Source organism: Seriola dumerili, unplaced genomic scaffold, assembly GCF_002260705.1.
Source record: "Seriola dumerili isolate Sdu_G_001 unplaced genomic scaffold, Sdu_1.0 BDQW01000003.1, whole genome shotgun sequence".
NCBI classification, from domain to species: Eukaryota; Metazoa; Chordata; class Actinopteri; order Carangiformes; family Carangidae; genus Seriola; species Seriola dumerili.
The window spans coordinates 18811702-18823980 of NW_019174258.1; the positions used below are offsets into that span (position 1 = coordinate 18811702).

General features: G+C 42.4%; 1 protein-coding gene across 1 annotated transcript in view; it reads left to right on the plus strand.

Moving 5' to 3' along the window:
- ccdc102a (coiled-coil domain containing 102A) overlaps positions 1 to 12279 on the plus strand; it is a 118714-nt gene that overhangs the window by 69713 nt on the left and 36722 nt on the right. Inside the window, exons 4-5 of the mRNA XM_022745497.1 lie at positions 7328 to 7575; positions 8576 to 8684. Of these exons, the coding sequence (XP_022601218.1) occupies positions 7328 to 7575; positions 8576 to 8684 (357 nt within the window). The remainder of the gene's footprint in view (positions 1 to 7327; positions 7576 to 8575; positions 8685 to 12279) is intronic.

Genomic DNA, 12279 nt, shown 5'->3' on the forward strand with positions numbered 1-12279 from the left:
AGTAAGAAGAAAAGAAATATAAACAAGTACTGCAGCTTAGATACAAAAATGTAATACAATAAATTAGATAGATACAGCCTTTAGTAGCTAAAATTGTCCAGGAAAATAATGACTTTAAGGACAGAAACCTTGTGGTTTGATAGTCACAGAAACAGTTGTGGTGTAGTTGTGGTCCTGATAGCAGCAGCAGAGGTAGTGGAGTCATTCTAACAGTAGCACTCTGTCCCATCTGATAACACTGCACTGACCTGTGTTTTTTCTTCCTGTGCTCCCAGTGTGTTTCTAACAGTTTTACTATCTCACCACACACACACAAACATGCACCAACACATCTACACATACACACATGTACATGAGCGACAACCTCATAATGAAAGTATGTGTGTTGCATAAAGATCACTGTTACTGCAAATCAGACGTGACCTGATTTGTGTGTGTGTGTGTGTGTGTGTGTGTGTTTGTGTGTGTCGCTGGTGGTGTGGTTAGGAGCAGTGGCTAACTGTTGCTCACACACAGCACATCCTTGCACCCTGTCTCCCTCCATTGTTCTGGTTCTCACACACACTGAGTACTTCCATATGTAGCACAGTACAGTTTGTGTTGTTGCAAACATCTGTTACACAAAGTCTCCCTCTGCCGGGGACACCTGGAACAACAACAGCAGCATTACACTTCTGTTTTCCACTTACCTTCACTTTGTGTGCCAATAATGCAACTGAAAAAAACCCTGTAAAACATTTGTCAGATGCTTTACATCTGTCACTTGTGTGTCTTAAATATCTGCTTCTGAGAAAATAGAAAACAGCTTTGTTGATTGATTCAAACACTGAATGTCTGTCATCATCCTAAAGCAGAAAACTTTAATGGTTAAATTTTCTCAGAAAAACAATTTTTTATCCAGTTATTATTGATGTTGAAAAGGGTTAAAGCAACAACAGAACAACTGAACATGACCATCAGTCTCTGTCAGAAGAGGCTGTAACGTTTTAAAGGCTCTTGTCTCAGGTGTGAACGCCTCCATGATCTCTCTCTGAGCATCCACTGACTTCTGGTCCAGGACTCTTGACGTCTTCCAATGTGATGCTGTGGTTGTGGTCTTCACAGACAGCTGAAGTCCAAGGTCTTGGCTTATTTCCCTGAAATTATGTGTAGGTTCTAAATACATCGCCACAGGTCTGTCAGTGTGTCTTATCCTGGAGTATCAGTTCTCCTCATGTAGTAGACTGTGTAATCACTGCAGGAGAAGTTGTTGTAGGGATTCAGTGGCCTGTGTAAAAGTGGATCAAATGCCAGTTAATTTGGATTTTGATTCACCGATCCTGTTCAGGAAATGATTCTCTTCTGTCTGTCAATCGCTTGACTACAAAATTTTATTGTTGGTATAAGAGGTGAAAATAGGTCTTTGAAGAATATCAATAAATGACTTTAGTTTTGACATTTAGTCTGAGGACATTATTGTTATATAGCTGCTCTTTCTAGCTGTGGCTACCTTTGCCTCTGTTATTGCTGATGTTCTCCCTGTTAGAGTCTGTTCAGGGGCATTTTTCGATCAGGTCTATATTGTCAATATTCTCAAGTCTACGTGGGTGTGGTCTCTCTTCTTCATAAACATCTCTCAACATGTTGTGTTTGTGTAGATTTTCCTTGGGTCAGTTTCACAGTCACAGTTGATCTGCTTTGCATCAGGTGATGCTAGAAACATGTTGCACATGTCTGAAAAGTAATGGGGCATAAAAGAGCTCGACTAAAAAATCATGATGGAATGAAAAGTAATGATAATGTAGGTAATTGCTGTTTGCTTATTGTAGCTTGATTTGCTCTTTTTGTTTTGTTCTTTCAGTATCGATGAACTGGTCATCTTTAGCCATACTAGGTGCACAGCTAGGGATTTTCATGGACATTTTCATGGACATTTGTTGGCTTCATCAGGATGTGACCTCCAGTGCACAGGGGCAATTTTACAGCTGAGTGTGAGAGTCAGCACCTCCTAGTCTGAGGATTGGAGGGTGGACTGTTCCCTCTGGGTTGGGGGTTAGTTACTGCCCCAGGTGAAGGAGTTCAAGTTTCTCTTGTTCACAGTGAAGGTAAGATGAAGCAGCAGATCGTCAGATGGGTGCAGGTCCAGCAGTAATGCGCACACTGGGCTCAGACAGGGTGAGGAGCCCGGAGTAGAGTCGCTGCTCTTTCACATCGAATGCAGCCAGTTGAGGTGGTTTAGACATCTGATCAGGATGTCCCCTGGGTGGCTTCCTCTGGAGGTTCTCCAAGCATGTCCAACTGGGAGGGGACCCCTGGGTAGACCTAGAACTACATATCCCATCCGGCCTGAGAACGCCTCAGCATCCCCCAGGAGGAGCTGGAAAGCGTTGCCGGAGAGAGGGACGAATACCCTGCTGCCACTGTGACCTGACCCCTGATAAGCGGAAGAAAATGGATGGATGGACTCTGATTTCCCCTAGTGCCAGCAGCACGCCAACATATCTGTTGTGTACTTTGGTTTATGACCAAAAACCTGCAAAACTAATGATGCTCTCACCAGCTTCTGCTGTACTTTGCATTAAGTGCTAATTAAGTAAATAATTAGCTAATTTAATGTGCATTTTACCTGCTCAGCATTTGCTTTTAGCATTCTGATATTAGCATTTAACTCAAAGTACTGCTGTGCCAATGTAAATGCATGTTGTCATGTATAAAAAAATCACATACCTGATGTGCAAATGAGCTCTGTGCTGCCACTAAATAAAATTCTCTCATGGGTCCATCATGTTATATTTTTCAACCACAGATATCTTCACAGCTCTCAGTGACAGAATTAGATTGTTATGCTGAACTCTTAAAAGCAGCAGGATGATTATCTCAAAGAAAAATGCAGGGTTTTGGAGCCTGTGGGAGACATCACATTTTACATCTGGCAAATGTTATGAAAGTTACAGCATGGAGAAACTTCTGGATTTTTTACTGTTGCCAAAGCCGACAGATTTACTGTGTCGAGAGGAGGAAAAGCTCCACACTTCCAATTTAATTTCTGTTCAGGCAATTAAATAAAATGAGATGTGAAAATGTTTGATCATGAGAATCCAGCCGAGAGTCTGAGGGCTCTGCTTTGACTGCACACTGGCAGAAACCTTAGCTGATCCACCAGAGGAAACAGATTAGATTGATTCACAGTGTTCAGAGGGAGGAACAGAGGCAGAGGGAAAACAGTGAGGACAGAAAACAGAAATATTGTCGTAGGAGAAGCCCATATTTCTGACAACCCGTTCAAAAGCAAAGAGCTTCTCATCAATCCATACCAGAGATGATGGTAGCTTGGAATGAGACTGATACTTTATTCTCTGGGACTGAAAATGAGAGGAAGACTTGATCCCTGCTGATGTTGTAGAAGGAGTAATGGGAGCTGAGGATTATTTCAGGGACATGGAGTCTGAAGTCCTCATCCACAGAGGCTCATGTAACAACATTCTGATTTGGTGTAATATTTCTATTCTCAATGACTCAAAGTTTTTATCTGTGGCCAAGTAGGCTGGAAAGCGTTTGACAAGACATTGGGATAGACGGTCCAGATAAAGGTTCAGTCACACCGGCTAATTTCACTCGAACTGCTCACAGGAGAGCTAACCTAAACCAGTGCTTATCTTTCATGCTGCCATCATCATCATCATCATCATCATCATCATCACCATCGCCATCACCATCACCATCACCATCACCTCCTCTTTATTTGCCATGGGACTGTATAACTTTGTTTCAGACTTATTGCACTGCCTTGTAAACCATGGTAGACCTTAATTATCTCTGCTTGTGTTAGACTTTTTTAGACAACATTTTAAATCAATGAACAGGACAGTTTTATGACAATAATGGATTTATATATGAGTTTAGCATCAGTGTGATGATGTATCTTAATACCAGGTATTTAACTGACTGAATTAACCACAAACAGACACATCTGCTGATTCATCCATAAAAGGTTTCTCAGTAAACTCTCCATAAACTATTAGTTTATTTATGATGTAAATCTAATATAATGTGATACAAAATTACACAGAATGTGATAGGGAAATGTTGCCCACCACTAGACCAAACTACTGAAACCAAGCTGTTAAAGAATGGTTACATCTGTTACATGTTGCATATGTGGATATGAAAAATATGATGAGTCTTTGACCACATTAAGATCTCATGGACTCTCATGATTTGTTCATGAACATTATAATTTCATTACACTGCAGGAAATTCACTGCAATTTCACCAGACTTAAAACATGCCGGCACTTACAGTTAAATAGTCTTATTAATTAATATGGGGCAATCAACAAATGCATTTCAGCTATAAGCCATCATCAGCGTAAAAAACAGTAGTAGATCAGACAATTCATATACAGGTGAGGTTTAAATGTGACTGCTTCATGAGGTGCATCTGTGAATGAACCACCCAAACACTGAATCTTAACAGGAGGAGGTGTGGCTGCACATCAGCAACTCAAGACAACAAGCAGTAAAAGTTTAGGTTAACAAATTAACCCCGGTTCTCTGAAACATTTGTTTCAGTATCTCACAATGGCACATGTTCCCCGTGGTGTCCTCCAAAAGCTTTTTTACACTATGCCTGTCCTGACTGGCAGACAGACGCAACATCCAAACTGGCAAATCTAGTGAAAGTGTGAGGCGTTGCCTAGCTGGCAGCTTGGCATATGTCCTCAACAGAAACATCCTGAAACAGTGCCCAGGACGCCGCTATACCATGAGTGGAATGAATGCGCAGAGTGGCGGGAAGTTGCAACCCCTTGTTGAGAGGCATCTGTCGTAACAACTTTCCTTGCCATGATCGTCCCCATGGCAATGCCCATGGTCAGAAAAGCAGTGCTCAGGAACAGAATATCTCTTGGGGGGTGAGGGACAGACATCTGGCTGAGCCTGTTCTCCCTCCCCGGTGACAGCACACTAGGTAGCGCTCCATGGGTTACAGGAGGGGCCCCCTGAAATCACGCGAGGAGTAAATGGTTTCTTGGCCAATGCACCTTTAAGTTGCTTGCTGTGGCCACGGCCACCTGCCGGTGGTTAAGATGACATTTGGGGATGCAGTAAGCTAGTAGGTTCAGTGCCTTCACTGACATGGCTGTCGCCTTGTAGCCTTTTTCAATTAGTGATGACTGAAAGCAGTCGACTTTGGAGGGTAGGGCGGGGCCTGCTGAAGTCATGGCGGACTTCTGAGGCTTTGAGAAGCCTTTTTCCCTCGTATCAAGACATGGTGGTCTCGGGAAGGACTTTATGCCACACAATGCCCAGCTTTGCAGCCGCTTTCTTACAGACTTCATGCAGGTCCATGCTGGCAGTCGGGTTTGGAGACTCGCTGCACATGCCACCCTCGCCTGCCAGCTTTGCAGCTGGTAGGCTTGTAAAGGGCTCAATGCCCTCCTCATTGCCCTCTGAACTGAGGCTAATGGACTCGTCCCTTGTCATCCACCACAAAGTCACCATGCTCCGCCATCAGGCTGGCCTCGTGCTCATCAGGGTCGGACAGCGGGGCAACAGTGTTGAGTTGTTCGTCCCAGCTGGCTCCAGTAAGGATGGTGTCTCCCTGGGTGCCCTCCATTGACTCCAGACAGACTAGCTAGCTGCGTTGGCGAGTCTTGACGGAGAGAAGTGCACAGTGCTCGCAGCTAACCGGGGATGCTAATGCATGTTGCAGCCCTAGACACGCAGCACATACAGAATGGGTGTCTGCCCCACCCATTTTGTTACCGCATGCGCACGCCTTCATAGTTTGCTTGTAGTTGTCCCTGGTGAGGGATGGTTTAGGCTCCGGCTCTGTCAAATTAGCTCTGTTACAAAGGAAGCGGTGGGCAGCTAGTATGGTGACTAGCTGCAACAACTGCTGTTTGGTGACAGTCCAGCTACTATGCTCAGCTAGCAATGCAGCGCCATGTAGCGTTCGGCGACTGAGTGGTTAGCTTGCTCTGTGAATTGTGCTGCTAGCCTGTTAGTTACACCTGTCATCTGAGAGGCTGCTTCTGGGAGCAAGAAGAGGTTTTAGACTGAGGAGATAACGTGACGTCAGACTTTTATAGAAGGAGGAAGTCCCTCCTCTAGGGAGCCAACATCTCGTCTTTCTGCCAGTCAAGACTGGCGTATTGTAAAAGAGCCTCTGGGGGACAGCGCAGGGAGCGTGTCCCATAGTGAGATACCGAAAAGGATGTTGAAAGAGAACTAAACGTACAAGAACAAACTCCTACATCAACAACTGTTATCAAAGTGCTACACAACAAGCAATAGTAAATACAACTTACGATAATGTTTAGATACTTAAGACAATAAATGATAAATAATGATAATTCTTAAACAATACCAACCACAATAAACATTTCAGTACATCTAAAGAATCTGAATTTATCGAGGACAAATAGCTTGTAAATAATTCAAATTAAGAGCTATATGTCCCTGTTAAATTGTTTGAACTTTTACAAAAATAGAAAACATATGCAAGAATAGATAAATATGTAGAAATTATATAGAAAAGTAATAGATGGAAAATAATTAAAAAACTAGAATCACCTCATTGTGGTTGCCTTCCTCCTCCACTCAGACTACTTTCAGGTTACATCCCTGTTTATCCAGTCATATTAAATATGAACCATTTGTGTGGAATTTTGTCATAATTGCTGTGTGAAGTCTTGAGTTATGGCTAGAAAGTGTTTTCTGAGGTAAGAGTGACCTTTAACTTTGACCTTTGACCACCCAAGTCTAATCAGTCCAAGTGAATGTTTGTGCCAAATTTGAAGAAATTTCATCAATGTATTACTAAGATATCAGTCCATGAGAATGGGACAGACGGTCTGGCTGTCGCTGGAGTGGAGGAATAAAAACTCCTCTTCTTACTAGTAACTAGTTTAAATCAATACAAGAGAACCCAATAAAATATCATAATCCAATATCAAAAATGATGGACAGAATTACAGCCTATATGATATGCATCAGGAATAGTGGTGTAGTGAGGCTTCTTAAAACATGCTGTATACTGCATTTATTTTTGTGTATTTCATGTTTTCTTCATATAACCAGATAATCTGCCATTATGTCACTCGTTCCTTCATCTGTTGTAAAAAGGAGAATTAAGGGTTTTTAAACCTTTGGGGATTTTCTGTTGTTTTGACCATCATTTCTATTTGTTCTGGTGACACTGCACTGTGCTAGTGTTTCTTCCCTGTTGGATGTAGCAATGTCACCATTATACTGGCTTTCAGTAGTAAAGTATACAAGCCTGTAGTATGCCCCCTACATCAACAAATCTGGTGTAATTTTCTCCTCCCCCTCTCTGTGTCTGTCAGGACTTGGAGATGCTGGACTCTGTCCTGTGCTCCAGGGCCCTGGGTGCTGACAGTCATGAGGCCTGGGATGGTCGCGGTAGCTGTGGCGTGAACACGTCCAGCTCGCGTTCATCCTCCGGTCTGAGCCGACAGGAGCGCAGCAGGCAGCTGTGGGAGGACATGAGCACAGCAGAGGAAGACTCCAGCAAACTGAATGCCCTGCAGCTTCGCCTGGATGAGTCCCAGAAAGTCCTCCTGAAAGAGAGAGAGTAAGAGAGACAACAGGGGCACACACTGTCTGAACTGAGTGTAACTGTATGAAATGTGAAATGACATCAGTTGTACCAGCAGCAGTAGAGAATTCATTTAGTCCAACTCAAGTTAACTTTTTTCTTAAACCCACGGTGGATTGTAACGTTCATTCATTGATACTGTTTACCTGAAATATTGTACCTCAACTACATTTATGTAACAGTGGTGCTTAAGTTTTACTGAAGCATTTACTTTTCACCATCTGGCTATCTCCTGTCCTCAGGACCAGCTGTCTCTCTCTCAGCAGTAGAAATTTACCAGACAAAAACAGTTTTCAGGTACATTACTTGAGGATCATACAGTTCATTCAGAAAGTATCAGAAACACACACCCTTCATAAGCATGTTTCAGCCTTTAAATAAATCTTTTAAATTCATTTTTTCACTCTGATCTTAACTCAATATCCCATAATGACAAAGTGAAAACAGAGCTACTGTTCTGTATTCTTTGTAGTTTTGCAGCAGTTTTCTCACAGGAGCAGCTGTAGTGTTATGAGTGTAGTTGACCTGTAAAGACCAGTGTAAACTGTAACCAATGCAAAGTCTTCAACCGTTGCTTATTCTACATCCAGTCAAAAATTTGTATAATATCATCTGTCATGATATTTGGGCTAGATTGAATGGAGATATTACATTTTGGATATTGCTCAAGCCTCAAGTCTAAAATCTTGAAAATGTGAGATGTTTTAGCACATAGCCATGAGATGACAGTAAAGTAGAAAAACAGGAGGTAAAATGTATGACTTGACAGGTATGCAGTGGTTTAGGAGGTGCTTATGTTGTTTGCGTTTATAACTGAAGCCACACACTGCTGTCATACCCCTTCACAATAGAGCCCAGATAGTGTACAGTGTAATGTGCTACTAGCAGAGTAATGTGCTGGAGTCATAAAGGGAGGCTGTAGATGGGGCTGACATTTCCAGGAGAGTTTCTTCATGTGTGTCTGTGTCGTCCCCAGAGACAAACTGGCTCTGAGTAAGATCATCGAGAGGCTGGAGGCTGAACTGAGTCAGTGGAAACTTAAATACGAGGAGCTGAGCAAAAGCAAACAGGAGGCTCTAAAACAGGTGAGATGTCTGTGTGGTCAGGTAATCACCCAGTCACAGAGAACATGTCAACGCTCTAAACAAAGATGTACTAAGTATACAGTAACAGATTACAACAGAATATAGTGGTATGTATAAAGATATCACAGTATGTACACTGCTTTGACTCACATACCTGGGCAGCTGTGGCTCAGCAGGTAGAATAGGTCGTCTACTAATTAGAAGGTCGTGGTTTGATCCCTGGCTCCTCCAGTCCACGTGTCAGTGTGCTATGATACTGCCTCTGGTGGCTGTTCCATCATTGTATGTGTGTGTAGAAGAAGAAGAAGTGCTGTATGAATGTGTGTGACTGGGTGAATATGGCTTGTGGTATAAAGTGCTTTGAGTGGTAGTGATATATAAGAGCAGTCCATTTATATTTTAATCTTTAATCTCATTACATATATAAGATTGTCATGAATTTATTAAATATTCAAAAGATGAGCCAGATGTTTTCTTAGGAACTGGTTGACCAAACCAGAGCAAAAAGTAAATAAATATTATCATTACCATCACCATTCCAAAATGAATCATGTATAAATGAGCTAATGCATATTAATAACTTTATAGATGTCAGAAGTCGTGTTTACAGCTTTTTGCTGCCCTCAAGTGGCCAGAAAAGGCCCTCCATGAACTCAGCTTGTTAGGTGTGGTCCCAACCCTATTAGAATGAATATGTAGACAGTATGTGTATGTGCAAGTAAATAAATAAAATAGAAATAAAAAGCAGCCTGGTGTTAATGTACTGATCCCGATGGTGTGAATGAGACATTACAGAAAAGAAATAAGAGCAAACTCCTCATTCAGACTCTGTATCTAATGTGCTTATACAGAAGATCAGTTTGGTGTGCTGCGTCAAGCGTATTGTGTCACTTCAGGTTGTTGTTGCTGGTGTTGGTGTTAGCATGCATTGCTGCTCTGTCTTAATTCAGCTATCTTAGCTGTTTTCTTTCACTACAGCAGTTAATTACCTGTTGTACATTTAAACATACACTATTTCTGGTCGATCAATCACAGCTCTCTCCCTCTCGTAGCGACTTTCTGCTAAATCACAGCTGTTTACATGCTATTAAAATCTGCTAGTTGCGTTAGCGTAGCAGCTAGCGATGGCTTCTCTCTCTCCCTCTCACTTTGGGTGCTAATGGTATGTGTGATAGTTTAATTGCAGACATTTGTTTTGCTGAGGTGAGGCTTAGTGAATTGGAAGCCCAGCTCTGCACCTTGGGAACCATATCATTAGCTACTTTAGTCAGCCAGCCCCTTGTAGCTGGTGTGGACTGACCCAGTGTAGCTCCCTCTGTAGCTCCTACTCTCCCCCCAGCAGTTCCCAAGCAGCTGGAAAGCCAGGGCGGTAGGGTGACTGTTTGTAACAAGAAGAAGCATAATCCCTTCTATACAGAAGATACCACATTGCAGGTGAATGGTATGAAATGGGACACAGTTCTGGTAAACGGAAATTAAGCGTCTCGGTTTCTCTACTGTCTCTGATAATCCTAAACCAAAGCCCATGGTTCACCACCACCCTGTTCATGTTTCGAACGGATTTTCCCCACTCAGTGACACACCTGCTGAGAAACAAATTGGTTATTGTTGTGAAATATATCTAGGACATGCGTAGTGTTAAGGCGTAGTGATACGTCACCAGGATTGGGTTGATATGACGAGGTTCACAGTCAGGATTGTCCGAGGATAATTTCTGCCACTCGGAGGTGTTGAGTGCGAGCTGTAGCAGGCTAGCAGGAGCAAGCTAGCGGGAGCTAACTGTGTACAGACTATACTGTGGACATAGCAGCAAGTCACATACTGGCAATGAACTGGTCTGATCCTGATTTAAGTGAGGCCATTTCTCTTTTAAAACAAAAAATGTCTCTTTACCTGGAAGATGAAGACATAATAGACAAAGTCAAACAAGCAAGGAAAATATGTTGTGGCATCGGAGATGAAGACTGAGAATATTCTCGGAGATGAAGATACTAAGAAAGTCCATATTATGAACAGATAGGGCAGACATGCCAGAATTGTGGTTCAAGCCATAAGTCACATCAGTGTCCAGCATATAAAGATGAATGCTGTGCCTGTGGCATAATAGTACACTGGGCAGGATGCTGCAAAAAGAAGTCTCGACCACCACGAAACAAACATCCCAGATTTCAGATGTCCAGAAATTATCACAAGCAGCAGTCCAACATTGATGTTGTAGACAGCAAAGAGCCTGATGAAGAGAACATGTACCAAAGAAACTTCTACTCCATCACCATCAGTGAAAAGTGCATGAATAGCATTGATAGCAGACTAACCAGAGATTTCACATATTCAACCCTAAACATGAGACCACCTGGCCTACCAGGTCATGGACACACACTTCATCTGAAAATTGACACAGGTGCATCGGGGAATACCCTAGCACTGCACACATTCAGACAAATGACTACAAATCTAGTGCCTATAAAAAACTAAAAAAGAACTACAAAAAGCTATCTGTGTAAAGCGGATATGAGATCCCTTGCCTTGGAACTATTAATATTCCATGCCAATATAAGGAATCTACATGGGTCGATGCCATGTTCTTTGTTGTGGATTTACCAGGGCCAACTGTAGTTGGACTACCCACAAGTGAATGCTAAATCTTGTAACTGTACATGTTGATATTGTGAAAGAGAATGGAAATGACAGCCAGAAAAAACAAAGGAAAAACAAACAAAACTACCAAAAATATCAACTAGTGCAGATCTGAAAGGAAGTGTACCCTAACCAGTTTGAAAAAACTTGGCAGTGAGAAACTTCTCCTGAAAGAGAATGCAGAATCATTTATTGATCCACCACAAAGATGCAGCAACCACATCAATTACAAGCTCCAGAAAGAGCTGAACAAACTTGTGGAACAAGATGTTCTACGGAAGATGGAGGAGAACACAGACTGGTGCTGCAGTCTTCCATATGCCACAAAAAGGACATGTCCCTCAGGATATGTTGAGACCCACGGAAATTAAATGCCAGCCTTAAAAGATGTTCACACAAGATACCAACTGTGGAGGAGCTGAACCCAAAGTTTGCAATGTAAAATATTTAGCAAGCTTGATGCAAAAGCAGGCTATTGGTCCATACAACTGGATGAGGACAACATTTCGCACTCTAGTTGGCAGATACTGGTGGAAACGCTTGCCATTTGGATTAAGTGTCTCCCGTGATCTCTTCCAGGCCAAAATGGACCAAAATGGAGATAAGGATCTCCAAGGTGTGGTCAGTATAGCCAATGATATATCAGACAGACAGCAGAGAGTGACATCAAACCAAACCCAGCTAAGAGACATACAGAAAATGGCAACCCTCCAAGATGAGCTACATAGGTCCATGGGAATGTTGAGCTATTAGGATATGAAAATCAACAGTCACTGAGGACGCCTGCCTGAAATACTGTAATCCAAACACACCCTTAACCTTTGAAGTAGAAGTGTTACAGGAAGGCCTGGATATAGTGCTGGTGCAGAACAACAGACCAATTGCTTTTGGTCCTAAAACACTGACAGACTAAGATACAGCAACATAGAATGTGAAATGCTTGCCATTGTTTATGGAA